The sequence below is a fragment of the Larus michahellis genome, chromosome 11 (genome assembly GCF_964199755.1).
Source record: "Larus michahellis chromosome 11, bLarMic1.1, whole genome shotgun sequence".
NCBI classification, from domain to species: Eukaryota; Metazoa; Chordata; class Aves; order Charadriiformes; family Laridae; genus Larus; species Larus michahellis.
In genome coordinates, this window is record NC_133906.1 from 21,734,755 (window position 1) to 21,761,543 (window position 26,789).

Below are 26,789 nucleotides of genomic sequence, written 5' to 3' on the forward strand. Positions count from 1 at the left end.
GCGAGACGCCCGGCCCGCCGTTGCTAGGGGCGGGGGGGGGGGGGGGGGGTGTGCGCGCGGGCCGGCGTCTCGCGAGAGCGGCGGGAGGCGGAGAGGGGCGGGGCTGGCGGCGGCGGCCATGGCGGACGGGGCGGGTAGCAACGGGGACGCTGCGGGGCTGCCGGTGGGCAAGGAGGCAGGTGAGGAGCCGGGGGGCGGGCCCCGTGAGGCGCGGTGAGGCGAAGCCCGGTCGCTGACCCGAGGCCCGGTGTGTGTGTGTCCGTCCCTTCCCTCAGTGGACCGGCTGATCCGGGAGAACGGTCACATCTTCACCGAGGCCCAGTGCAAGGTGTGCAGCGCCCTGCTCATCTCCGAGTCCCAGCGGCTGGCACACTACCAGGTAGGGAGCGGGGAGCCGCCGCCGCCGGGCCCCCTCGCCGTCGCCGCGGGGGGCTGAGCAGCGGGCGGGTGTCTCTCTGCTTTCTCCAGAGCAAGAAGCACGCCAACAAGGTGAGGCGGTACCTGTCCATCCACGGGGGAGAGGAGCTCGCCCACGGGAAGAAGATGAGGCTGGATGCGAAGCAGGTGAGAGGAGATCCTAGAGCCCTTCGGGCCTAAATAGCGCCGAGCGGGACCTGCTGGGCTAAAGGCTGTTGTATGGCCCGGGCGCCTGGACAGACAGATGAAGAACACGCTCCTGGAAAGGGCGTTGTGAGAGCAGAGGAGCTTGGTGGCAGATGTGTCACCAGGCCTTGTTTCGGCAAGCACAGTTCTTGCCGCCCTTCCCATTTAAACAACCTCCGTGACTATGTCTTTCCCATTTAAACAAACGCACGTTGCCTCATATTGATAGTCTTGCTTGAAAGGACAGGGAAAAGTGAATAGGAGCGACAGCGTGTCAAGACTGTCGTTGTGTAACCTTTACTGCCACAGAGAGCACATTGGGTTCACCATCAACTGGAATTCTCTTTCCAGAGCAATCCTTTTTTTTACTTATTTAGGTTTCCTTCGCCAATAGCTGGAGCCTGTTGGTCAGTAAAGGCACCATGTTCCGCTTGGCCATCTGTCTGCCCCGTGACTCATTTGGGAAACAGATTCTACTTTTATGATTGCTTCAGCTTTAATCCCTAACTCTCCCAACATTTGCAGGCGGGGGCGGGGGGGGGGGATAAAGGCGCATGCCTTCACACATAGTGTTAGGCTTAGAAATGACTGCTGCTGCCTGCTCCACTGGCATCGTGTTGCAGATGACCCAGCTGATAGCGATGTTTGTGTTGCTCAGTTCACACCTTGCAGAGTAAAAGGCTGCCTGTTCCAATTCTGGCAGCCACACACTTAACCTTGTCCTTAACCCATGCAGGCCAGGGCTGCCCCTCTGCCTGGAGCGGTTCAGTAATGGGTTAAAAAAAAATAATCCGATACGAGAACACTCTCCAATGAAGGAGAGGATGATGCTGCATCATGGAAGTCCTACTCAGTCACACTTCTTCAACTTGACAGCCGAATGTCTCTAATTACCTTCTTTTCTTAGACTCCCAAGCCTTAGTGTTGCTTCTTGTAACAAGAAGGCTGGACGAGGTGACCTGCAGAGGTCCCTCCCAGCCTCAGCCACTCTGTGATGCTGTGTGCGCAGGACAGCAAGCAGGAAGGCAGCAACGGGGAAGACAGAAACAAGTGTTGTCCCATCTGCAACATGACTTTTTCCTCTCCGGCCGTGGCAACATCTCACTACTTGGGCAAGACTCATGCCAAGAACATGAAGCAGCAGTCCCCCAAAGTGGAAGGTATGCCTGTCTGTAGTGCCTTTGCGTTGTACTGAGGGGCTGTTCAAGCTAATAAAAAAGTCTAGAGCTGTTGTTGGACCCCAAGTGTAAGCTCTCTGAGGATGCGTGTACTCTACTGTGAAGCAGGGTAAGCCAGTAGTGCCCCTCCAGAGACACGGCCTCTCTCAGCAGCCTGCTTGGTGGGCTGGTGTTGGCAAAATGTTGCATGTTTTTTTGTTTTGCTTTGTCTGGGAGAAATGCAGCTTGCAGCAGCGTTGTACCTGTGCAGGGACCTTGAGAGAGCTGCTCTTCAGGGAGCATGATGTTAAGCTGTAGAAGTGCCTGTCACAGGATACAATGCTCGCTAAAAGCTTACAGAGACTGAAGTGACTGGCAAAACCCTGATAATGGCGAACTCATCAGGGTTGCTCAGCTACAAAGATGTAGCCTCTGAGGTTCAGGGACTTGTGAGCTGCAGATAGCTAGGGACTGTGGGAGTATATCTGGGAAGCATCAGTATGTGCTGGTCCTGACCGTGTGCTTTTCCCATGGCACCTGCCGTGGACTGCTCTCATGGTGGGATACAGTCCAGGCAGACCTCAGGTCTGTGTCCCATCGCTTTGCTAGCAGACGGAGAGGGAGACCCTCTGTCCGGGGCAGGTAGGGGCAGCCGAGACCTTGTAGCTGGTCAGGACGGAGGGAAAACGCAGCCTGTGGGTGCACCTGAGGATGGCAGCTCATGCTGGCTCCCAGCTGGGATCTGCCAGGCAGAAACTGTCTGTCTTGGTGTGTCTTCGTGGCTTTGCCAGTTGTGTCTGCACAAGGAAGCCACCTTGGGGGTCAGGGTGGTCAGTGGGACATTTTTGTATGTTTAAGCCCTTGCTTTTGGGTATGAGAAGAGCCTTCAGAAAGGGGTGGGTGTACCCATGAGCAGTCTGGTGGATAGCTTCCATTTCAGCATGAGAGGAGCTCTCTAGTCCTTAGCAGGTTCCTCGCTCTGGTCTTTGGTACCCCGTAATGAGAAGGTGCAGGTTTCTCCATCAGACAGGAAAGCTGCTTCTCTGTGTGGACTCACTCCATCGGACCTAGACCCATTCATGCTATTTCTCAGGCACGACTTGTCATGACTTCAGTTCAGGATCAAGTGTTTCCAGAAACCTGCCTGCCTTTGCTGCACAGGGCCTTGTACCCGCATTCTAGCTGCCTCCCTCTTTGTTTTCCTGGGTGATGATAGTAGCAGGTGGAAGCCCATTCATGTCCAGTGATTACTGAATACAGCAGTGCTTATGTGAACTCCACTAAGGAAAAATAAGCAAATCTGTTGGTGTTTTCTTTTTTTAACCCTGGAAGTTTTTCTGGCCTACTCTGGCTTGTCTTACCACATGCCTTCAAATTCTGCGGTGTTAAGGGAAGAGGTAGGAGCGACATGAATTTATCTAGATATCTTACATTCTCTGCCTAGTTTGGGGTTTTAGGTGTGGTGAGGTTTGTTTTTTTTTAATGTGGGTTTTGGGGAAATAAAGCAATTGGGTTTTACCTCTGAGTTCTGTGACTGACTGAGAGTTTGGATTCACCCTACAGAAGCAGTGCCCCCACAGAAACATCCTGCTACCCTCCCCACCTCTACCGTGTCTTCTAACGAAGAGAACAAGGACATTACGGACCCAGACAAGTTCTGTAGCCTCTGCCATGCCACTTTCAACAACCCCCTTATGGCAAAACAGCATTATGTAGGCAAGAAGCACAGAAAGCAGGAGACCAAACACAAGCTGATGGCACACTATGGCCGAACCCCTGATGCACCGGCATCGTCCTTCATGGGTGAGTTCTCAGCAGGCAGGCTAATAACTAGCTGAAGAGCAGGGTGGGAGGGCGACAGTATGTGTCTGACAGGTCTTCGGACAGGAGAGTCCGTGCGGAGGGAGCAGGGGAGAGTTGCTCGTGATGAGGATCTTGATTATACACTGTAATTTGGTTGATGTTGTAACCCCCTGGCAGCAGGAAAGGTTTTAGACTGTAGCTACTCGTGACAAGCTTTGGGTTGTATTTTGCAATGTTGTCTAATCGGGGACACGTCCTTTTTATTCTCTGTGCAGATAATCCAGGGATTTTGGCCAGTACTGTTTCTAGCTAGGTGGATTGCATCCAAAATGGAAAGATAAAAGTGTCATTTGATGCTTAAAAAACGTCTTTGGAGGGGACTAGCCAAAGATGGAAGAAATAGGTTTAACTGCACCTGCTGCTTCAAAGCGCATAAAAACGAGAGAGATTTCTCCCTGAGTGCCTTTCTGCCTCTGTGTGGGCACTTCCATCTGATGAACTAATGCAACTCTCTCTGGAGCAAGCAGCAATGTGGAAAAAAAAAAAAAGAGCTATTAAGGAGGAACTTTAGGCAGACAGTTAAAACTCATTTGGTTTATGATCTGCTGCTTATGAGCACTTCTATGTGATGAAAGCCCTTGGAGTCCAGTGAAAGCATTAGGAGCTCACAGTAAACTCCCTTGTTCCTCCCAGCAGCCTTCTGTTGGACCAGGAAGTCTAGTACCTGCTGGATGCTTGAGGTAAATAATAAGCAGACAAATCATCTTAAAATCTTTTTCCAATGGCTTCTTTCTCTGTTGTAAAAACCCACACGAGCAGAAGATTAATTATTCTAATTCTTTGCAGGCCACCTTTAGATACCGGTAGCACTTACAAGAAACGAGGCTCAATTATCCAAGTAATATTCTCTCCCACATTGCGTAGTCGTGTGGGAGATGGAAAAGGTGCTTGGTATCTAGTGTTACCCATCTGCTCTTTACCTAATTAGTGGAGCCTGATGAATAGTTCCACTTTAGTGTGACTCAGGCGCTGACAGTGGCAGGAGCCCCAGCCCAGGCAGGCTGGGTAGGTGGGCAGTGCCCCTGCCTGTGTGAGTGATGCCTCCTGTGAAATGCCGGCAGAACCTGAGTATCTACGGCCACATCTCCATGGCACTTAAGCTGTTCAGGCGAGTTTTGAGAGTCTGGGCTGCAATCGAGGACTGCTCGGATGTGATGGGCTGCAATCAGGGATGTTTTTTCCCACTCTCTTTGCCTGTTTCAGTATGCTAACAGCCATGCCTGTCCCTAAACTTCTCTCTGCAGGGATCTGGCTGGCGGCAGGTAAAGATGTGTTCTTCACAGTGCAACATCAAGGTGTTTGTCTGCTTAAAGTTCCTCTAGGAACCACCGGTTTGGGGTGCAGGAGTGCAGTTTGGACAACTTTGTGCACGCACCTGTTTGCCGGATTTGCAACAGAGAGATCCGGACCTCAGTCATGCACGGAGGCAGACCTGAGGGCTTTAACCGCTCTTCTGGCCTTCCCGTCCAGGTCCAGCTCTGTTTTCAGAGCTGAGTGTCCCACTAGAGTCTGAAGTCTCTCTGAGGTGCAGCAGCCAGGTGGGGAACTGTCTGCTGCATCGTGTGTCGTGCTTCTCACTCAGTGATTACGCTGCTCTGCACCCCTGGGGTGAGACTCCTCTTTCACCTTAAGGAAATGTTTTCTGTGTGAAACTCCCAGGCAAAGCCTTCCCCAGCAAGCCAACATTCAGGAGTGCTTAATGTCTTCAGGACAACTGCCAGGATTTTCCCGTTAAACTCCTGTGCTGAGCTGTGCTGCCATGCTCGCCTGCTTGGTATCTGTGACCTCCTGAACTTTCATTCCAGCTGGAGTTGTCACGTTACACAAAACCATTGATCTGTCTAGTACAACTATTGTTGTAAACTTTTTTTTTTTTTTTGCAGCTAACTGATATGCTGACTGTAACCAAACTGCTTGAGGATAGAGCTTAATATTCTCAGTTGGCACCTCAGCAAGGCTTAGCAGAATGCTGCATTGTGGAACTGGACATCGTGTGTAATCTCTTCTGGCTGCTTTTTTTATTGGAATACTTTAAGCTTACAAATTATCACCCTCATTTTCCATTATGAGATGTACCGATCAGGACAAGTGGGAATTTGAGAGAGAAATAGAGTTGCGAAGGCAGTATAGGTGTCCTAATGCTGTGACTTTTACTATGTTTGGTGTTGTGAACTGTTTATAGGAAATGTGTCTTTGTTTCTATAGATAAACAAATCCATGTTCTGACCAGGAAAGCTTTTCTAGCTTAGCGATTGCCTCGCAGTGACTGGCCGATACGTGGTGGGGTAGTGGGATCCTGCGACCTCCCTGCCTGGTCAGGCTATTGACTTGCTATTTGTCGTTGTTTAGCGGTCGTCTAACACATGAAGTGATTGATTATCTCACTTGTCTTTACCTCAGGCACCAAGTTGTTGGCTAGCTGTGTGTGCTAACATTGATGTCTGTTTCAGCTGGGAAGGGGTACCCCTGCAGCACATGTAACATAGTACTGAACTCCATAGAGCAGTACCAAGCTCACATCAGTGGCTTCAAACACAAGAATCAGTAAGTAACGTTCTTCTCCAAGTGTGTTTCCAGCCTCGCTGTTCAAATCGATGGCTTAAATATAACTTAAAATGCAGTTTTGAATGCGTACATCCCTCTGACTTGCTAGCACAACAGCAGGGTTTGGGCTTGCTCTGTTGGCCCTGGAGCCGGCTGGCTTCGGCAGCTCCCTGGGGTGCTGCTGAAGGGGAAGGGCCCTGACGCTGCTTTTGGTTCTTGATGGTTCAGCTCGGTGTGGACCTTTGCAGTGAGCACGTCCAGCCTGACACCCATTAAACACCATTTCACTAACAACTGAGATTTTAATTAAAGACTGTCTCAGTGGAGATCTGCTTGCTATTCTAACCTCTCTTGGGGTTGCTTGTCTTAAAATTTGGCATGTAGTCAGCATGCTAGCATACATTCCTCAACTTGCTCGCACGGCTGGCCAGTTAAGTAATGGCATCCCCTGCATATATTATTAATCTGAAAAAAATTTGCCTGCCAGATGATTAATACCAAAAATACTTATTCTGGACACCGACAAAGTTCAGATCTCTAATTTCAAAGCCTGTGCTAAAAGGGACTCAGTAATGAGCCTGGGTTGGTTAGAGAGCTGCTTACAAGAAAGAGGGGTTAGGAAATCCTACCTGAAGCGAGGACTCCTAGCCAAGAATTTCCCAGAGAGGACAGGAAGAAAACTGGGATCTCTTGTTGCCTATCTGTGGATGACAGTCCCATGGTCCCTTGGCTCTCTGGAGTACTTGATTGGAAGACACATGCTCCGTCCATCGTCCCAGGTCAGTTTCTGCTCTTGAAAGGCACAGCTGGATCAGTGAATAGCAAGTATCCCATTCTAGATAGATAATACTGAGGATGTTCCCAACACACAGGCATAAATGTTCCCTTTAAGGACATGGATGTTGTCTGAGTTTTTGCAGCCACTCAACTCCCTTTCAGAAAGCTGCTTCTGGATTCAGCCGTTCAGTCCTGTTCCAGACCAGCTACTGCAGTCTGATGAGAGCCAGGATACTTGCTTTGTAATGGAAGCTTTTTACCAGTCCTTGAGCTGTGCAATAGCTAATTCTGCCATGCTAAAGGTGTCTGTTTACACACACGCATGGAGGGCAAGGATGCACTTGGAAGCTTTTCTGGCAAGTTGTTGACTTGGCTACAGTAGGCTGTTGCTCCACTGACAGCCATGCCTGCTGCGCAGTGATTGCAGCTGGCAGATTTCAGAGCACTTCTGACATTGTCTCCTTTTTTTCCTTCTCTTCCTCTTGCTCCCTTCGATATCCAGGATGCCAGGAGCAGTGCCGGTTGTTGGACCGTTCCCACCACAGCAGTATGTCCGGGAAGAGTCCACTGCCCCAGGAGGCTACAGTTATTTCAGCCAAGACTTCTAGAGCAAGTTGCAGCACTGTTCTTGGAGTTGTTGGTGGCCCAAGAACGCACATCCTTTGCCAGCCCACAATGGTTTCATTATCCCTCTGGATAAGCAAAGCCCTACCCTCCTGTATGCGCCCGTTGAGCAGAACGGGGACTGAATCTGTCAGAAAAAAAGGATCCAGCTGGAAAAGACTCGCTAGACAGCAAATACTTCACTCCCTTAGAGTAGTTTTCATTGTGTAATTGCTTCCTGTGAAGGTGGGTGCGGTGTGAGAGGAAGTGTGTATCTGGTATAAGGAGGGTTTGGCAACAGGCTGGTTGGTAGTGGCCACCTCCTCCCTCACCAGAGCAAACTGTGCATTCCTGCACCTGGAGGGCCAGCATCCCATGCTCAGAGGTGGCTTTTGCTGGAGGAGAACACCTAGACCATAGTGAGCCATGCTTATGCAGCATGGATGGGACACGGTGCAGGTTGCCTGGCTTCGTGCAGGCTTAAAATAGGAAATAACCAGCATGGCATCTCTTTCCATGTCTCCTCCGGTCAGGTTTGTGTGCAGAATTTCCTGAGCCACTGGTTGCTGTTAGAGCCTTTGGCAGAACCGCAGCCGTTGGTTCTGGAGCTGGGTTGTTTGGGTCTGTCTAATGAGTAGTTCGAGGTTCTGGTGTGCAAACTGCTGCTGGTGGGAGTGGGGGGCTGCGAGAGGGGTTCGAGCTCCTGGCTCTCCAGACAGCTCAGCCCTGCGCTCTGAGGATTTCCACGTGGAAGGAAGTAACTGTTTAGCCTGGTTTCCTATGGAAACAGGTGTACATGATCATTCACCGTGTGTGTCTTTACCCCCTGTGACTTAAACCAATTAGCCAAACTTGGCAGCGGTGGAGATCTCCAAGATGTGAATGCAATCAGCAGAGGAAGGTAGAGCAGGGTGAGTTCATCACTAACTCTGTCGGGATCTGCATGGAAGTGCAGCATCTTCCCTACTGCCACCAAAATACTGCGGGGAAGGAGGATTTTAAGGGAAAAGAGAGGGAATAAATCTAGATACAGCAGGAAACTGTAGCATAACTTGGTCAAATCGTTAGCTAACTAAAAAGCTACAAATTCTCTGAAAACCTGCCTTCATTAGTCCTTCGTTAGAACATTACTTGCCCAACCCATCTCTTCAAAACTCCTCTCTGACGCATTTGTACTGTCCTGGAAAAGGGATGTTGTATATTTCAAACCTGGGAATGAAGTCTGGTGGTCTCTTCATGGTGCTAATGTACTAGATCTGTTAGAAAAGGCCCTGGAAGGGAAGGGTGGGCATCTGAGACTGTTGTGCGTTTTGGACGAGTTCTTTAGATGTTTTGCCTTAAGCTAAGGCATTGCCCGTCCTCTGCTGTCCCACCACGAGAGCCATGTGCTTTGGGCTGGCCTCATGTTCAGTGCCAGTGCTCCCAGCCGGGCCCCCCGCGCCTTTCTCCCAGCGTCAGTGCCTCCGTGGAGCTGAGGCTTTGCTAGTCCATGGCAAACATCCTGCTGTTTTTTCTTCCATGCGGATGTGGCTCCTCCGAGGACTTCCCTGGCTGGTGGGGGTCCGTGGGGCTGGCAGGAGCACGGGTGACAGCCGCGGGCATGCCGCGCTGGCAGGGTGGGCTGAGACAAGCTGCTGCCTCCCGTTGCATGGCGCCGGCAGCTGCTGGAGGGTCGTTTGGGGCCCTTGACTCCCAGCGCTGTGTGCCAGGGGAGCAGCTGATGCCTTCGCGGGGCTTGGAGCCGGCTGTAGAGGCAATTCCAAAATCCGGTGTGTGCGCTGGTCAGGGTCAGCAAGGAGAGAGAGAGAGAGCTGGTTGCTAATCTCACTACTTGGAGTGAGCGCCTTCCCTTCCCCACTCCAGGCTGTGCATGAGCTTTGTTTTTCTTCACCCTGCACAGAATCTGCCATCTTCCCTTAGGACAGGCTCCTGCTGGTCTGGGTTCGCCTTCCTAATGTTTTCCAGTCTTGCTCCACTGCCGAGGTCTGACCTTAGTCTCCTGCTACAGAGGGAGTCCTTTTAAACCTTGTGAGCTGATCAATGAGCAGAAAATTGCGATGAACTGAAGGAAGCATTGTGCGCCTGGTAGCCCTGGATGGCCTCCAACTCCGATCTCTGCTGCTTCGCTCTCGTCCCGCTGTACCCGGGCAGGTGCCCGCTAGATGTGCTGTGCATTGACACCAAGAGGGATCCATTTCCAGCACTGCCCGGTCCGGTGTGTCACTCCTGTCTGTGTACTGACAGTTTTGCCTTCCCCTGTACACAGTGTTTATGTATCTGCTGTTTCCCTAAGGTGAAGCTCTCCAAATAGAGTGTTTATTACTACTTTTGGGTGCTGTCTCTCTGCTAGAGCCCTGCCTGGGATTTTGCCATACTTCAAAGCAAAGAACAGGATGCAGACACCTTGGAAATATTTGGGAGGGGCGGGAGGCTGGTGTTGCCATCTGCCTTCCTCGAGCCCTGCTGTCATTCCGTGGCACCCCAAGGTCCAGACAAACTCGGTAAGTGCCACCTTCTGTGCTGCTCTGGCAAGTCAGCATGGCCTCGGGCGTGCCGCAGTCGCCAAGAGGAAGAAGGGACAGTCTGGGCTGGGAGACTGCTGGCTCTTCTGCAAGCTGCTGTGCAGCTTGTGCCGAAAACATCCGTGACTGCCGCAGGACGCTGGGCTGTTTCCTGGCACTGCTGTGGCAGCACAGGAGTGGCGTGATGGCAAGCGTGCTCTGCTGCTGTCCCTTCGAGGGCGACTCACTTGCTCGGGTGGGCTTGGGTGCTTGGGACTGGCCGTCCTGCTCCTCCACGGGCAGGACTACAGCAGAGCACAGGGGACCGATGTCCCCAGCAGCGGTGCAGGGCCTTGTGGTGACACCAAAGGCGGCACTGCCTTTGGCCGTGCAGGCAGTGCTGGGAGGGGCGGCCTGTGGCCACCTCCTGTGGTGCACAGCTCTGCCGGGACAGCGTGCCTGCTGCTGCCAGCCTGTCCCTCGCTGACCCTGTCCCCTCTTCGCAGCAGGGCTGTGCTGTGTCTGGCAGTTGCCGGCCCCTCCGTGGGTGCAGGCGCTCCCCAGGGCAGGGGAGGACGCAGTGGCCGTGGGGCTGCCTGTAGCCCTGGCATGTCCCCTTCCACAGCAGCAGCCGTGCCGGGGCAGCCACAAGCAGGTGGCCCTGCCAGCCACACTGGGAGCTGCATGGCAGGTCCATGCCAGCCCCATCCCTGTGCTCCAAACACAGTCCAGGTGGGTGCCAAAATCCCTGGTGTCTCCCTCTGATGGCTGCCTGTCCTGCTGGTGGGCTGCTCTCGGGGTTGGGGCCAGCACTCATGGACACTCCTGGGTGACCTGTGTGACCGGAGCCACCCGTGTGCCAGGGAGGCTGACGACAGAGTCTGGCCCCCATCCCCAGGCTGTGCCCCGGTGCCGGTGTGTTGCCGACCCGGGTGTCCCTGCCCAGCTGTGGCCAGGGCTGCCCCGTCCTGCTCCTCCCTGCCAGGGCCTCTGTGGGCAGCCCCTCGCCAGGACGGGGCCATGCCTGCCTGCGCCGGGCCCAGCCCCAGCACCTTCCGGGCTGGCAGCTGCGGCGCAGGGCACGGAGCCACCCGCCAGCCACGTCCCCCGCGGAAGCGCCGCCGTCCCTTGCCTGTGCCGCTGCCAGCTCTATGGAGCTTGCTGGTCTGAGGAGCCGGCAGCCGCTCCGGCAGCACATGGGGCTGGGCCCCGTGTCCCCCCCCCTCAGCCGGCGGGGAGCGCAGCCCCGGCCGCAGCCCCAACCGCTGCCATCCCTCGCGGCCCCGCTGGCTCCGGCGAGTAAATCGGGTGCAGATGTGGAGGCAGAGCCGGGCGCCTGCTTGCTATTAGGGGCCGGGAGCATCGGGGTGGCTCCGTTCCTGCCTTGCAGCCCCCCTGCCATGGCCGCACTGCCCCGGAAAGGAGCCCCTGATGTCCCGGGGGGGGACAGGACTAGTGGGCAAAGCTCCTGCTTGCTCGGCCCCAGCATGGGCACTGTGGTGCCCAGCCCAGCCTGTGCCATGTCCCCTGGGGGAGCGGCGTCCATCCTGGCCCCATGCACCCCCTTCCCTGTGCCAGCTGCGGCCCCAGCGCTACCCGGCAGGGGCAGCAGGGACAAGGCATGGCGCTGCCGCTCTGTGCTGCCACGCCGACCCCAGCCGCACGTGCTCCCGACTCAGCCCTCGGCACCCGAATCTGTGGGTGCTCCTGTGCCACGCTGGGGGCTTGGCTGAAGCCCAGGGCCCCGGTGTCCCCGTCCTGCAGCCCCCACACCGGGCCCCACGTTCTCGGCTCCCCGGAGGGAGCAGCAGGTTCATGTTTGCCGAGTTCTGCCTGGTTAAACCTTAACCGGGCCGGGTTGCTCCATCCGTCCCTCCCTGCCGGAGATAAGGATGGGCAGGCGGGACCGGGGCCTGGAGGGGGAACGCTGCCCTGAGCCCAGCTGCTCGCCTCCGCCGTGGGATCTGGTGCCTGCGGAGTGGTCTCCCTGTCCCTCCGGCTCGGCCCCTGCCCAGCCCGGCACGTCGCCCCTGACACAGGGGCAGCAGGTTGTGGCTGGGGCTGGAAGCCGCCATGTGTTGAGACCGGTGGGGCTGGACGGAGCTGGGATCCCTTGTGCTGGGGCATCCCAGGACCCCTGTGCTTCGGGGCTGGCACGCTCCCTCAGGGCAGGGGGGTTTCACATCGCCCCAGCGCGTGGCATGAACTTGCTCGGCCTCAGCCCCCGGACCCCATGCATGTACGGGGTACAAGGAGCTGGGGAGCCTGCGCCCCAAACAACAGCCGTTCAGTGGAGGCCAAGAGAAACTTCCAGGAGGAAAGAGCCCCCCGGGCTCCGGCCCCCCCAGGAGCCACCGTGCCGCGCACACTCACGCTGGCCGCAGGTGCCACCGCAGCGGGAGCGGCGGCGAGCGCTGGGGCCAGGCACAAGGGGCGGCTGTGTTCCCGCAGCCCCGGCTGCCTTCCAAGAGCAATATTGTTGGCACCAGGCAGGCTCCCTGCGCCGGCAGCGCATACACAGGCCTTTCATGAGGGGAGCAGGGATGATTTACTGCCTGGGGGAAGGGGCAGGGGCGGGAGGATGGAGCCCCGGCGTGCTGGCCCCAGCACCCAGCCCCTCGTGCGTGCTCGCTGCCGCAGGGCCCCGCGCGCGTGAGGCCGAGGGTCTGGCTGGGGGGACACCTCTCCTCGGTCAGGCGTGGGGCAGAGCAGGTCCCCGCGCCCCGTCCCCTCACTACCCACCCTGTCTGCGGGGCCCTGGGGATGCGCTCCCTCCCCGGGCACCCCGCTGCATCTGAGCTCCCACCCTCTCTCTGCAGATCGGTGGCCAGGGGACATGTGTCCCTCGCGGTGCTGCATCTGATGGGAGCAGCCCAGGGGGCTGGGGGGGGGACAGGGGCAGCAAAGGAGGGTGCTGGGGAAGGGGTGCACCCACAGCTTGGGGCGCTGGCGCTGGCACAATCCCCCCTTGTTGAGCGGCTGGCGTGGCGGAGGCCGTGGCGGTGCTGCTGGCAGCGGGCGGTGGGGCTGCGCTGCCATGAAGGGCTTTTTGTCTGCCATCAGTTGCTGTTATAAATCAAGCCAGGCAGCCCGACCCCCGGCCCAGTGCTGCCCCACGGCAGGGAGGGGATCAGCTCCCAGCCAGCCCCACCATGCCCCAGCCTGTGCCCGGCATCGCCGGTGACTGGCAGGGATGCTTGGCACGACACGGGGCAAGGTGCCAGCACCGGTCCCCTTGCCCTGCTCCTACCCAGCACCGTACCCAGCAGTGGGGGACCTGGATGGGATATGGCGGGGGGGTGTCTCTCCATCCCCATCCCAGGCTGTGGCTCCCACAGGCTCCCCCAAGTCCCAGCTCTCCCCCAGCGTTCCCACCGCTGGGAATGACCCTTTCTCTCTGGTTTCAATTTGGTTTTGGTTCGAATTGAGCTGAACCCAACATTTTTCTGCGCTTCCGGCAGGCTGCGGAGCTCTGCAGGGGCGGCTGCTGCTCCGTGAAATTGATGTTCTCGTCTGCTTCACGCGCCGGCAGGAATGAACAGCTGCCGGGGGCTGCCGGCCCCAGGGACCGCTCCGTGTGCCCCTGCGCCCCGGGGGGGGACCAGCACCCCAGGTGGGGAGCGGCACAGGGTGGATGGCGCTATGGGAGATGGCAGCACCAAGCAGTGAAACCGTGTTGTGCTGGAAGTTGCTGGTTTCACGCGCTGGAGCAGCCCTGGCCCCATGGGGTTGGGGTGACAGCGGCAGCCGCATCCCGCTCACACAGCCCCAGGATCCATGCCGAGCACGGGCGAGGCTGCTGGAAAGCAGAAAGATGGCAAAGCAGCCAGGGATGCGGCGAGGGAGAGCAGGTCTGGGGCCAGATCCTGGCTGTGCTCTGGGGGTCCCTTCTGTCCCCTCTTAGTGGCAGCAGGATGCTCTGCAGGAGGCGTGCCCGGGGACCGTGCCTGCTCAGAGGGCCTGAGGCCGGGCGTCCTCCAGTGCCCAGGGGTCCTGCGTGGGCTGGTGGGCAGCGGGGCCTGGGCACGGTGGGCTCTGCCCGCCCCGGTGCAGGCAGCAGCTCGGGGAAAGCGAAGGCGAAGTGTTTATGGGTCGGATTAAGGCCACTCCAACCCTGGCTGGCAGCCTCGTGGTGTTTTACGACGCTCCGTTATGGGCTCCTAATGAGGGTCACAGCCGCTTTATGGCACCGGCAGCGATAACGCTGCAACTAATTGCGGCACAATTAGCGAGCGGGCTGCCGGGCACCCAGCAATGCGCAGGGCCCAGCCCTGGCCACGGCCACCCGCCGGGGTGGGTACGGCCACCGTGGAGCCCTCGGCATCTCCGGGGCCGGGCTGCGACCCTGCTGCCGGCAATCGGGGTGCCGGGGTGGGGGGAAGAGGGGGCAGAGGCGGCCTTGCCTCCCCCCCTCCCCAACCCCATGTGCTGCTCCCGGCGTGGGGGCCCAATACGTGGGGTCTGCCTGGGGGGGCTGGGGAACAGCCCCGGGTGTTTCGCGTTCCCCACCCGCGGGGCGATGCACCCCCGCCCGGGGGGTGCCTGGGGGCCGCCTCGCCGCCTTCCATCTCGGCGGCGGGTCGGTTTGCAAAGGAGCCGGCGGAGCGGGGCCGGTTGCAGCAGCCGCCGCTCGGGGCCGGTCCGTCCCTCCCCGACCCCCCCCCCCCCCCCCCCCCCCCCCCGCCGCCTCCCAGCGCTCCGGGCGGGGCCGCTGTAACCCGAGCGCGTCCCTACAAAGTGCCCGCGCCCGCCGCGGCGGCGGCAGAGCGGGGCCGGAGCGAGCCCGCAGCCGGAGCCGTTCCCCGTCCGCCGTCCCGGAGCCGTTCCCCAGCCCTGCCCGCCATGGGGCCGCGGTGCGCGGCGCGGCGGCGCTGAGCTCGCCGGACCCCGGACTTTGCCCGGGCCCTCCCCGCGCTGCGCGGGCGGCTCCGCCGAGGGAGCCCGTCACCGCCGGTAACGCCGCCGCCCGCGACCCCCGCTCTCGGGACACCCGTCCCTGCCCCGGGACATCCCCCCGCCCCACTCCGGCGCCCCCCTCCCGGGACACCACCGCCCCGCCGGGCACCCCCCTCCCGGGTCCCCCGCCCCCCCGCCCCGTGCCCGGTTAACCTTTTTAGGCTCCGGATGGATGGAGGGGTCGGGACCCTGCACCCAACAGGGGTCCCCCCACCCGTCCAACCCCCCACACTCCGAGCCGTGGAGGGAGGGGCTGCAAAGGGGTCTCACCCTGCCCACCCCCGCGCCGTGCTCTCCCTCCCCTCCATGCGCACCCACCCTCGGCGACCCCGCACCGCCCCCCCGGGGACCAGCCACCCCCCGCCTGGCCGGGGCAGAGGGCGGGAGGCAGCCGCCCGCCCGGCTCCGCTCACCCGGGCCCCGCCTGTCTCGCAGGGTGGGAGCCGCCGCGCCGGAGGGGCCTGGAAGATGCGGCCCCTCGCCCAAGTCCTGGTGGGGCTGCTGCTGGCGGCCGCTGCCCAGGGCAGGGCGATGGAGCCAGGTACGGCTGCGGGGAAAGGGGGCGGTGGGGTGGGGGTCCCGCTTTCCGAATGCTTTGCCCCATCCCCAGCTGGGCAGCGAGCCCCTGGGGGTGGCCGGTGCTCGCCCTGGGGAATGCAGCCCCACAGCTCTGACCGCGGGGGTGGGATGGTGGGAGCTGGGGGCACCCGTGCGGCTGGGGCATGGCGTGGGGGGCCAGCGTCTCCCTCACTGAGCGAGGAGGTGTGGAGGCTGGAAGGAGCAGGGTGGCTCCAGACAGGCTGTCCCTGCGCTACGGGGGCTCAGCTGGCTTGGGGGACGCATGCGGCAGAGTGGGATGGTGTGAAGGTCGTGGGCTGTGGGAGTTGCTTGGCTCGATGGCGAGTAAAAATGCCTCAGAGGCGCGGGCAGTCCGTGCCTCTCGGTGGTGGGTACGGGGGAAGGACACGTCCCCAGGGCGCAGAGGCCCAGCCACCCCACTGTGATACCCGCTGTGGTGGCCACGCAGAGGGCTGGGTACGCACATGCGTGTCCCTAAGCCCCCTCACACAAGCAGTCAGGCTGTGGTGGGTATTGCTGAGCCGCGGTTGGGTTGTTTCTGCTCTCCATGTGCCCACGCCTGCTACCCGCCATCATCAGGCAGAGCACCATGGCACAGCCTGGGCATCACCGGGGCCGGCCAGGGCTGGGGGTCCCGGCCATGCTTGGGGCACCAATGGCAGGTGGCCGGGAGGGTTTGGTGTTCCTGTTCGGTGCTGTGTTCAGTGAGGAAGAACAGGCTCGGGCACCCTGCTCTGCCAGGAGTGGCGCCTGCGGAAGGGTGACAGCGTGTGTGGCCTTGGACAGGGACACACCACTGGGGAAGCCGCGTCCCTGCGCCCCAGGGCAGAGTCCATCCCTCGCCCGCCTCTGGGGCGGCAGAGCCGGGCACCACGCTGTGCCACACCATGTGCTCTCGCACTGGGGTGGGTGCGTGGTGGGGTCCTGCCGTTGGGGAGGGGTGAGCACGGGGCTGGGCGCTCACGGAGTCTCTTCAGAGCTGTTCGAGAGCCCGCTGCTGGAGTCGGAAGAGGAACATCTCCTGCTGGACCCAGGCAACGCGTTGAAGCTGTACTGTGACGCCAACCAGAGCGGTGCCAGCGTGGTCTGGTACAAGGAGTCCCGGCTGCTCATCCCAGGGGGCCGCATCCATCTCCGGCAGAGCCTGCTGGAGATCTCAGAGGTCGCCTATGAGGACTCAGGGCTCTACGTGTGCCGGGCACGGGGGACTGGGGAGGTCCTGCGCAACTTCACCATCTCCGTTGTGGGTAGGAGCCCTGGCAGCGCCCAGCTCCCGCCCCGGGGCAGCAAGGCAGGCGCTGCCCGCCCGGCCCTGCAGGCAGGGATGTCCCTCTCAACCCATTTCCCTTTGCAGACTCGCTGGCGTCGGGTGATGACGATGAAGACAGTGATGGGGACGGTCCCCACGGAGACCGAAATGAGGAGCCCGCCTACATGCACAGAGGTCAGTGCCGCCCCGGCAGGAGGGGGCAGCTGGGGCAGGTTCAGGAGCGTGAGCAACTGCTGCCCCCCGCTCACAGCACAAGTGGCTGGGAGCAGCTCCCCCAGCCTCCGTGCTGCCCCTTGGCCCCCTCCCACCGTACATGCCGCGTCTCCCCAGCTCCTTACTGGACTCACCCGCACCGGATGGACAAGAAGTTGTATGCGGTTCCCGCGGGGAACACGGTGAAGTTTCGCTGCCCGGCTTCGGGCAGCCCCAGCCCCAGCATCCGCTGGTTCAAGAACGGGCGCGAGTTCCGGGGGGAGCACCGCATCGGGGGCATCCGGGTAAGGGCCAGGTCCCCCCACCACAGCCTCCCTTCCCGGGGTCTGGGACGCCCCCGTCACACCTCGCTGCCTCGCCTCCTCTCTCTGCAGCTCCGGCACCAGCACTGGAGCCTGGTGATGGAGAGCGTGGTGCCTTCTGACCGCGGCAACTACACCTGCCTGGTGGAGAACAGGTTTGGCAGCATCCGCTACAGCTACCTCCTGGACGTGCTGGGTGAGGGCTCCTCAGCGCGGCGCTGGTCCTGTTTCCCCGCTCCCCCCACGCATGGCAGAGGGGTCGGGCTCATGGGGAAGGGGATGGAGGAGCCACTGTATGTGTCCTCTCTGCTGGCGCAGCCCACATGTCCCTTGCGCCCAACGACGTGGGGATGGAGACCAGGCTTGGGTTGCACTGCGCTGCTGTCGGGCTGGGGAAGGGCTCTCCATGGCTTCATGGTGGGTGGAAAGGGAAGGAGAAAGGAGCCCCTGCTCCGGGTTACCGTGTCGGTGACACTGCTCTGCTCTCCTCTGCACAGAGAGGTCCCCCCACAGGCCCATCTTGCAGGCTGGGCTGCCTGCCAACACCACGGCCCTGGTGGGCAGCGACGTGGAATTCTTCTGCAAGGTCTACAGCGATGCCCAGCCCCACATCCAGTGGCTGAAGCACATCGAGGTGAACGGCAGCAGCTACGGCCCCGACGGGGTCCCCTATGTGCAAGTGCTCAAGGTAACAAGGGCTGGAAGTACCTGGGTCCCAGATGCCCGCCCCAAAGTGATGACCGGGGGCGCACAGAGCCCCCCAAGGAGGAGAAGGGATGCTGAGCATCTGTCCCTCTCCCTGGCAGACTGCAGACATCAACAGCTCCGAGGTGGAGGTGCTGTACCTGCGCAATGTCTCCCTGGAGGATGCTGGCGAGTACACCTGCCTGGCAGGGAACTCCATCGGCCTCTCCTACCAGTCCGCCTGGCTCACCGTGCTGCCAGGTAAGGGTGGGGGTCCTGGGGTGGGAGCCGGGACCCCCGGCACACAGGGACCGTGGCTCAGGCTGACTCATTCGCTCCCTCCAGAAGAGGAGCTGGCGCGGGAAGCCGAAGCCCCCGAGGCCAAGTACACGGACATCATCATCTACACCTCGGGCTCGCTGGCCGTGGCCATGGCCGTCATCATCGTGGTGCTGTGCCGCATGCAGACTCAATCGAGCAAGCAGCCCCTGGAGCCCATGGCAGTCCACAAGCTCTCCAAATTCCCGCTCATCCGACAGGTGGGTGCGAAGTTGGAGTCCTGGGAGCGCGGGGGGACCTTGGTGACCAACCGGCTCTTCTAGCGACACCGGTACCCCTCACACCTTACCCTGCTGCCGGCCTTGGGGCTGCCCTCCCTCCCCACTGCCTCCTGCAGCTCCCTCGCCCTCTTGCTCCGAGTGAGGGCTCTGCAGCACCATTGGGTCCCTGTTTGGCCCTGGAGCAGTGGATGGGATGGCTGAGGTGCCCTGGGCTCTCTCCGCAGTTCTCCCTGGACTCCAGCTCCTCCGGGAAGTCCAGCACATCCCTCATGCGCGTCACTCGTCTCTCCTCCAGCTGCGCCCCGATGCTGGCTGGGGTCATGGAGCTGGACCTGCCCCTCGATGCCAAGTGGGAGTTCCCCCGAGACAAGTACGGTGCCGGGCGGCGTGGGGCAGGTCTGGGTCTGGGGGCTGCTCTCCCCAGCCCCCCCGGGGACAGCAGCACGGTGGTGATGGAGGGGGAGGTCTCCAGCCATCACCAGACACCTCGGCACTGCTGTACCCGGGGTGCTGGGACTCAGTTCAGATCGGAGAGGGGCAGCCATGCTCCTGTGCCCCTCGGGGTCCGGCCGTGCGGTGGCGGGGAGCGGGGCCATCCCTGCGATCACTCACGGCTCTGCCCGTCCCTGCCAGGCTGGTGCTGGGCAAACCCCTGGGGGAAGGCTGCTTTGGCCAGGTGGTGCGGGCAGAGGCTTATGGCATCGACAGAGACCAGCCCGACAGAGCCATCACCGTGGCCGTCAAAATGCTGAAAGGTATTGGCTCCCCTGCCAGTGTCCCAGGCACAGAGGTGGCATCGGGGCCAGGCTGCGGTGCCACCCCAGCTGGCACGGTGACACAGCTCCCCTTCCCCAGACAATGCCACCGACAAGGACCTGGCTGACCTCATATCCGAGATGGAGATGATGAAGCTCATGGACAAACACAAAAACATCATCAACCTCCTGGGAGTCTGCACGCAGGACGGTGAGGGGGCTGCGCGGGCAGGGCTCGGGCACAGGCCTGGAGCAGGCAATGGGGCTGTTGGGGACGGTGACAGCAGGACGCTGGGGTGGGACAGGGCAGGGCAGGGCTGAGTGGAGTGGTTGCCCTTCCCAGGGCCATTGTACGTGATTGTGGAGTTTGCTGCCAAGGGCAACCTGCGCGAGTACCTCCGTGCCCGCCGCCCCCCGACACCCGACTACGCATTCGACGTCGCGGCGATGCCCGAGGAGCAGCTCTCCTTCAAGGACCTGGTCTCCTGCGTCTACCAGGTGGCCCGTGGAATGGAGTACCTGGAGTCCAAACGGGTAGGGCTGGCACAGCGTGCCCAGGCTGACGGTGCTCGGCACAGTCTGGAGGGTGGCAAGGCGGTGACAAGGAGCTGTGTGTCCCCAGTGATCCCACTGTCCCCATGGAGAGGGAGCCCAGCCCCTTCCCCCAGGCTGTCCAGAACCTCACGGCCGCATCCAGCAAAGCTTAGGCCAGCATCTCCTCAAAAATGTGCGGCTTAAAGCTTGAGCCACCTCCTGGGTGTCCCCCCTGCCACTGCACCTGTCACTGCAGCCAGCCGGGTGAGGGGTGGCCCCACCACCGTAGAGGTGCCCCGCACTGGCGGTGCTGGGGAGCGTGTAGGAGGCGGGTGGCAGCTCTGGGTGTGGGATGGGGACACACGGAGCTGGAGCTGCCATCTCACACCCCCTGCGGGCGACGTTTTCCCCTGGCAGTGCATCCACCGTGACCTGGCTGCCCGCAACGTGCTGGTCACGGCAGAGAGCGTGATGAAGATCGCCGACTTCGGCTTGGCCAGGGACGTCCACGACATCGACTACTACAAGAAAACCAGCAACGTGAGTGGAGGGCCTGGGAGAGGGGACTGGGGGGGGGACGGGGACCCGTGGCCGGGGCTGAGCAGGGGCTTTGCTCCCCCAGGGCCGCCTGCCAGTGAAGTGGATGGCACCTGAGGCCCTTTTTGACCGTGTCTACACCCACCAGAGCGATGTGTGAGTGCTGGGGCCACTGGGGGCTGAGGGTGCTGTTGGGTGTGGGACGGGGCGTCATCGGTGTGGGACAAGGCGGCGCCATGGGGTTACGCACAAACTGGAGAGTCTCCATGAGTAGGACGGGGGTATACCACGGGGACAGCAGGAGCTGGGCACATCTTCTCCAGGGGTGATGCCACCCTCCCCCATGGCACCTCAGGGTGTGGTGGGGTGACCCGGGGCCACGCCTGCCCAAGGAGGGTCCTAGGATGTGGCTGACCCCCTTTGCCACACGTGATCCCAGGTGGTCCTTTGGGATCCTGATGTGGGAGATCTTCACGTTGGGGGGCTCCCCCTACCCCGGCATCCCCGTCGAGGAGCTCTTCAAGCTGCTGAAGGAGGGGCACCGCATGGACCGGCCGTCCAACTGCACCCACGAGCTGTGAGTACCGGCCAGGCGGGGCGGACAGGGGACATGGCGAGACCCCGCTAACCCCCCCTCATCCCCCCCCCCGCCCAGGTACATGCTGATGCGGGAGTGCTGGCACGCTGTGCCCTCCCAGCGTCCCACCTTCAAGCAGCTGGTGGAGGGGCTGGACAAGATCCTGGCAGCCGTGTCGGAGGAGGTGAGCGGAGGGGCGTCCGATGGGCAGCGGGCTGGGGGGCACTGGCACTGATGGCACCAGCACTGACGGCACTGTCTGTCCCTGCAGTACTTGGACCTTTCCATGCCCTTCGAGCAGTACTCGCCCTCCTGCGAGGACACCGCCAGCTCCTGCTCCTCCGACGACTCTGTCTTCACCCACGACCCGCTGCCGCTGGCTCCTCGCCTCTTCTACCCCAGCGTGAGGACTTAAGGGCGGGCAGGGAAGGGTGATGCCGAGGCCGCCTCCGCTCTCGTGGGAAGCGGGTCCGGGCTCTCGCAGGTTCCCTGCTTTGCCCGGTGGGAGCGGTGGGCGGGCAGTGCCCGGAGCCGCAGCGCTGGGGCAGGGTGTCCCTCTCTCTGGGCTTCATTCTGTCACCAAGCTTTCAGTCCTGGCTGAGACCTGCCCGGCATTGCAGGGCGGCGGGAGCTAGAGCCCCTCGGGGGCGGGCACTGCCCAGGATGCCCGTGGCATCGCCCAGGGAGCCAGGCTTCGGCCAGAGCTTCAGTGGAAGTGCCTCTGGGCGGGAGCCCCGCTACCTGCCGGGCTCCCGCTGCCTCTGTACATAGAGATGAATATTTATGTACGTGAAATATCGACCTGATAAATTATTTTTTTGGAATAGACCCCAGCGCAGTTTCTGGGCTGCTCCTGCAAGGCGAAGGGCCTGCCCGAGCTGGGAAGGCAGGTCCGGGGCTGCCTCCTCGCCCCCGCCGGCGCGGGGGCCTGCAAGCGCTCCCGGGGGACGCGGAGGCAGTGCCACAGGTGCAGGAAGCGATGTCCCTGCTCCCGCGCCTCCAGGCCCGCTCCGGCACAAAGCACCCTCGCATCTGTTCCCCATTAGCCACTGCTGCACTAAGCCACCGTGAACTCCGCTACCAGCATCGCCCTGAAACCGATCCCCCAACTGCCGCGGGCTCCCAGGCTGGGAAAGCACTCTGGGGCCCGGCTCTGCACGCTGGGGACCCCCCGCACCCCCCCTGCCTGGGCCAGCCCCGAGACTTCAGACAAAAGTGAGTTACGGGCTCTGTGCTGCCTCCCCAGGGTCCCCACGCCGCTGGGAGCACAAGTTGGGGGGCTCCAGCCCCATGCCCTGCTGTTCTCCGGTGCCTGCTTTGCCCTCCCCCTTGTCCCGCGGTGCCCGGCTCTGCTGGGAGCGTGGGCAGGGGGGCTGCAGCTGTCTCGCCCCCTCCTGCCAGCCCGCTCCCCAGGTCTAGAGTTTCATCAAGGGCCGGGCTTTGCCGGCCGTTAGCCCCGGGATCTTGTTTCCTCCTCCAGCCCCCAGCTGCGTTCGCAGCCCCCCAGCATGGAAGCCGGCTCTTTGGCACAGCCTGCCCCAAACCGGCCTGAGGGGAGGGGGGCTGGCAGGCGATGTGGGGCAGGATCCGGGCCTGGGGCAGGTGGGAAATCTTGCCCGTTTCTGGGATTCGGGCTCTTGAGGGATGGAGCTTGTGGCTGCCCTTGCGGTGCTCGGCTCAGCCATGGCTGCAGCGCCTGCCGCGTGTTGCATGTGCTGGGGAGCCCGGTGGCTCACAGAGCTGTCCCGGGGCCCGCTCCTTGTCACAGCCCCTCGCAGGGCTGCTCGGGGGAGCCCAGCCACACCGGTATCCTTACAGCCTCCATCCCCAGCTTTGCTCCCCTCTCTGCTGGGATGAGCCCCCCGCTCCGGCACGGCGGGCGAAGGCAGACATCCCACTGGCAGGTGTGAAACCTGCCCGTCCCGGCAGCCGGCCTGTCCGGGAGGGATCCCAGCTGTCCCCTAATGTGCCAGAACCAATGCATTTTGCACAGCCCTGAATGGGGCATTCACACACCGGAGGGCAAACTGCCCAGGCTGCCCACGGGGGCTGCCCGCTTCCCGGACGGCACCCGGGGTAAACACTGACGGGTGCCTGGGGAGGGGGCTGAGCCCCCGGGGGCTGTCCCGGGCTTGTCCCCACCTCACTCCAGGCCGGGGTCTCTGTGCTGGGGGGCAGCACGGGGCGCAGGCAGTGCCTCATGCCCATCGCGGTTTGCACCGCTCTTACTTGCTGGGTGCTGCCCGTTCTCTGGAAAACGGGGCCACAGCCAATTTCAAAGGGCAAAGCGGAGGTGGGTTTGTTAACGCTTAACGCCAGGTGGGGGAACACAAGGGGACATGGTGAGCGGGGACCGGCTACCCACTTCCATGTCCTTGCTTCATCCCCGCTCGCTTAGTGAGCGTGCCGTGGGTGCGGGCAGTGCCTGGGCCCCGCAGCCCAACCTGCACCAGCCCAGCGATGCTTTCGGGGTCCTGGCACTGCCTCCCGCCTGCCCTGGCACAGGGGGCTGCTCCTCGCCCCATCCCCGGGCATCCCCCGGCCCCGAGCAGCAGAGACCGGCCGGCTCTGCCAGGCGCAGGGCAGCCGGGGCCGCGGCCGGGCAGGGAGGCAGCCCGGGGCGTCCCGCAGCCCCACGACAACTGGAGGCGGGTTTTATTGTTTAACATTCCTGGTATTTTCTGTCAGGGCTGAACCAATTGTCCTTAATCCACCAGGCTCTGCTGGCCAAACAAGTGTGGCTGAGCCACCGGCATCCTGTCCCCACGAACAGGCCCCTTTTGTGAGGGGGATTTAGCGTGTAGCCCAGTAAATCCCGCTGGTTTCCTGAGGCAGCGTTCCCACACACCACACACGCACCCCCCTCGCCTGCCCCCCAGCCCAGCCGGGCCCTGGCGTCGCTCCCCAGCCCGGCCGTGCCCGTGGGCACCCTGCCTGCCCCAGCCTCGGGGCCAGAACCTGCCCACCCGGGGGCTGTGGGTCGCCCTCCAGCCAGGGTTCCCCCGGCGTGTTGCTGGGACGTGTCTGTGGGTCCCCGTGGATGTCAGCGAGGCTGAGGAGCTTCACGGCCACATCCCAGCGCTGCTGGTCCGGGGTGGGGGGGATGCTGAGTCGTGGGGGAGATGGCTCTGGTCCTGGGGGAGATTCTGTGATCCCGGGGGACATGCCAAGTCCTGGGGGGATGCCAAGTCCTGAGGGAGACGCTGAGTCCTGGGGAGATGCTGAATCCTTGGGGGATGCTGAGTCCTGGGAGAGACGGCTCCGGTCTCGGGGGAGGGGGATGCTGAGTTCTGGGGGGGTGCTGCGGCCCTGGGAGAGATGCTGTAGTCCTTATGGGGATTATGAGTCCTGGGGGAGACACAGTGCCCCAAGGGCCAGGGCAGGGCTGGTTCCTCATTCCAGCCCCTGGGATGTGGCTTCCAGCCCCTTGCCCGGAGATGCCTTCACTTAACTACTCTGTTGTGGGGCCAGGAGCTGCTGTCGCCTTCCTTTTCTCCCCAAAACAAAGGCAAGGGGATTTTATCTCCGGGGAGAATCTGGCTTTTGTAAGATGCAGAAAGCCTCTGCCCCCAGGCAGGGAGGGATGAGGTTGGGGGGCTGGAAGGCACCAGGCTCCTGCCTCCCCCACCTGGCACTGCCTCTCTGCCTGCTCCTGCCTGCCCGTACCCCGTGTCCTATGCCCTGCACGCCGTGTCCTTGTCCCATACCTGTGCCCCATGTGCACCACCGGTGCCCGGGCAGCAAAGGGGAGGGTCCCCATGGGCGATGCGGGCAGGGAAAGGGGGCCCACGGGCACCCACACGTGGGAGCACCCTGTGCTGCTTCCCGGGCGCAGGCTGAGGCAGGGCCCTGTCCTCTCCCACAGAGGGATCCCAACACCGGCAGGTCCCGCATCCCTGGTCGCTGCACACACACACATGCAGGCACACACATAGACGCAGGCACACACACACATGCAGGCACACACACACATAGACACAGGCACACACACACATAGACGCAGGCACACACACACACATGCAGGCACACACATAGACGCAGGCACACACACACATGCAGGCACACACACACATAGACACAGGCACACACACACATAGAGGCAGGCGCACCCCCCCCCCCACATATCCGGACAGTCCCCCCGCCCAGGCACAAGCCCCTGCACACCCACCCTGCTGTGCATAGACACACTCGCACCGCTCTGCAGGCACACACGCCCCTCCGCACACACACCTCAGCCCCCCCCCCCCCCCCCACGCACAGAAACGCTCCGCCACCCCACGCATGCATCCACCCCCCCATGCACACACGCTACATCCCGCACGCAACCCCCCCGCACATGCATACACCCCCCCACATCCCCCTTCCACGCACGCACATCCCCATGCACGTGTACAACACCCCCCCCCCGCCCCCTCCATCCCCATTCACACGGGGGCAGCCACGCACCCCCATGCATCCTCCCTGATGCACCCCCCCCGCCACGCACCTCCCTTCATGCACCCTCAGGCTCCCTCCCAGCCCCGGGCAGGCCAAGCTGGGGGTCCCAGCGAGGGCGGGCGGGGGGGCTGCCCCGCCGCAGCCCCCTCTGCAGCCCGCAGCCCCCTGCGCTCGCCCGGCCGTGGCCGGCAGCAGGCGGGCGAGCGGCGGGGGAAGCCGGGCTGCGAGCCCCATCTCCTGGCCAGCGGGAGCAGCGCCGTGCGGGGCGTGCGGGACCGGGACAGGACGGGTAGTGTGTGTCGTCCCCCCCCGCTCGCTCCCCCGCTGCACATCCACGCCTTTTGGGCCGGTGACAGTGGCCTTCGCGGCAGGCCAGCCCTGGGACCGTGTTGGAGGGGTGACAAACGGCTGGGGGGGGTATCCTGGCTCCGTTCTCCATCCCATCGCCCTCACGGATGGATGGGGCTGGGAGCGGGGCAGGACGGGGGGTTCGGGATGCAAAGCTGAGCCATGTCCCGGTGGGGATCCCGCTCGTACCCGCTCAGGGTGATGGGGACCAGCATGGGGAGGGCACCCCATGGGCGCAGGAGCCCGGTGAACCTCGGCCCTCCTTGGGTGGATGGAGCGAAGCCCAGTGGGGGCGCAGCCTCGCTGCCCAGGGCTGGGGCCCTGCACACCCCCTCGGCTGGGGACGGGGGGACGAGGGGGACAGCATGTCTGCCCGAGGGCTGGGGAGCAGGGAAGTCCCCAAGACTGGCTGCAGCACCCAGCCGGGCACCCTGGACCCCGGGGACCATCCCCATGCTGCACATGGCTGCTGGGGTGACAGGTCTCCGGGCAGCCCCAGCCCAGTGACAGCTCTTCCACACAGAGCCGAGGATGTGGTGGCTCCTGTCCCCAGCAGCTTGTGGTGGGGGTCCTGCCCCCCACCCACTGCCTTTGCGTGCCCCCGGGCTGCTCCCGCCCTGCCTGTCCTTGGGGCTGCCCCCTCAAGGTTTTGGGGGAGCGGTAGGACAACGGGGGCTGCGAGGTGGGAGACCAGGGAGGCTGGGGTCACCCCAGCATGGGGAGCAGACCCCCGCGCCAGGCACACCGGCGCAGCGAGGAGGACCCCGTGGCTGCCTGCCTGCGAGCACCGAGCCGCGGGCACGGCCCTGCCGGTGCTGCGGGCACGGAGCCGGGCTGAGCCCCGCCGGCTGCCCCGGTGGTTCTCCGCTGCTCCATCCCCTGCGGTCTCAAGCCCCGCAAGCCGCTTCCCGGCGGGAAAGGGGCCCCCGGCAAACCCTCCGGGCAGGATGCTCTCCTCTGCTCTCCTCTCCTCTCCTCCTCTGCTTCCT

The 26,789-nt window shown here is 62.0% G+C and overlaps 1 protein-coding gene across 5 annotated transcripts; it reads left to right on the forward strand.

Annotated features, from left to right (window-relative positions):
* Positions 1-79: 79 nt before the first annotated feature.
* Positions 80-21,843, forward strand: FGFR4 (fibroblast growth factor receptor 4). 5 transcript variants are annotated; one of them, XM_074604248.1, is made up of 20 exons: positions 80-179; positions 276-379; positions 469-564; positions 1,613-1,763; positions 3,324-3,563; positions 16,938-17,027; positions 17,184-17,350; positions 17,441-17,564; positions 17,866-18,056; positions 18,175-18,313; positions 18,398-18,591; positions 18,837-18,982; positions 19,246-19,367; positions 19,468-19,578; positions 19,711-19,901; positions 20,319-20,441; positions 20,524-20,594; positions 20,878-21,015; positions 21,094-21,199; positions 21,287-21,843. In XM_074604248.1, the coding sequence occupies exons 1-20, from the start codon at positions 119-121 to the stop codon at positions 21,428-21,430; spliced, it is 2,709 nt and encodes a 902-aa protein (XP_074460349.1). In that variant the 5' UTR covers positions 80-118; the 3' UTR covers positions 21,431-21,843. The 5 variants fall into 5 exon arrangements, with proteins under 5 accessions (XP_074460349.1, XP_074460347.1, XP_074460348.1 ...); XM_074604246.1 differs by lacking the exons at positions 80-179; positions 276-379; positions 469-564; positions 1,613-1,763; positions 3,324-3,563 and adding exons at positions 14,809-15,001; positions 15,440-15,545; positions 16,561-16,830; XM_074604247.1 differs by lacking the exons at positions 80-179; positions 276-379; positions 469-564; positions 1,613-1,763; positions 3,324-3,563 and adding exons at positions 14,818-15,001; positions 16,561-16,830.
* Positions 21,844-26,789: the final 4,946 nt, after the last annotated feature.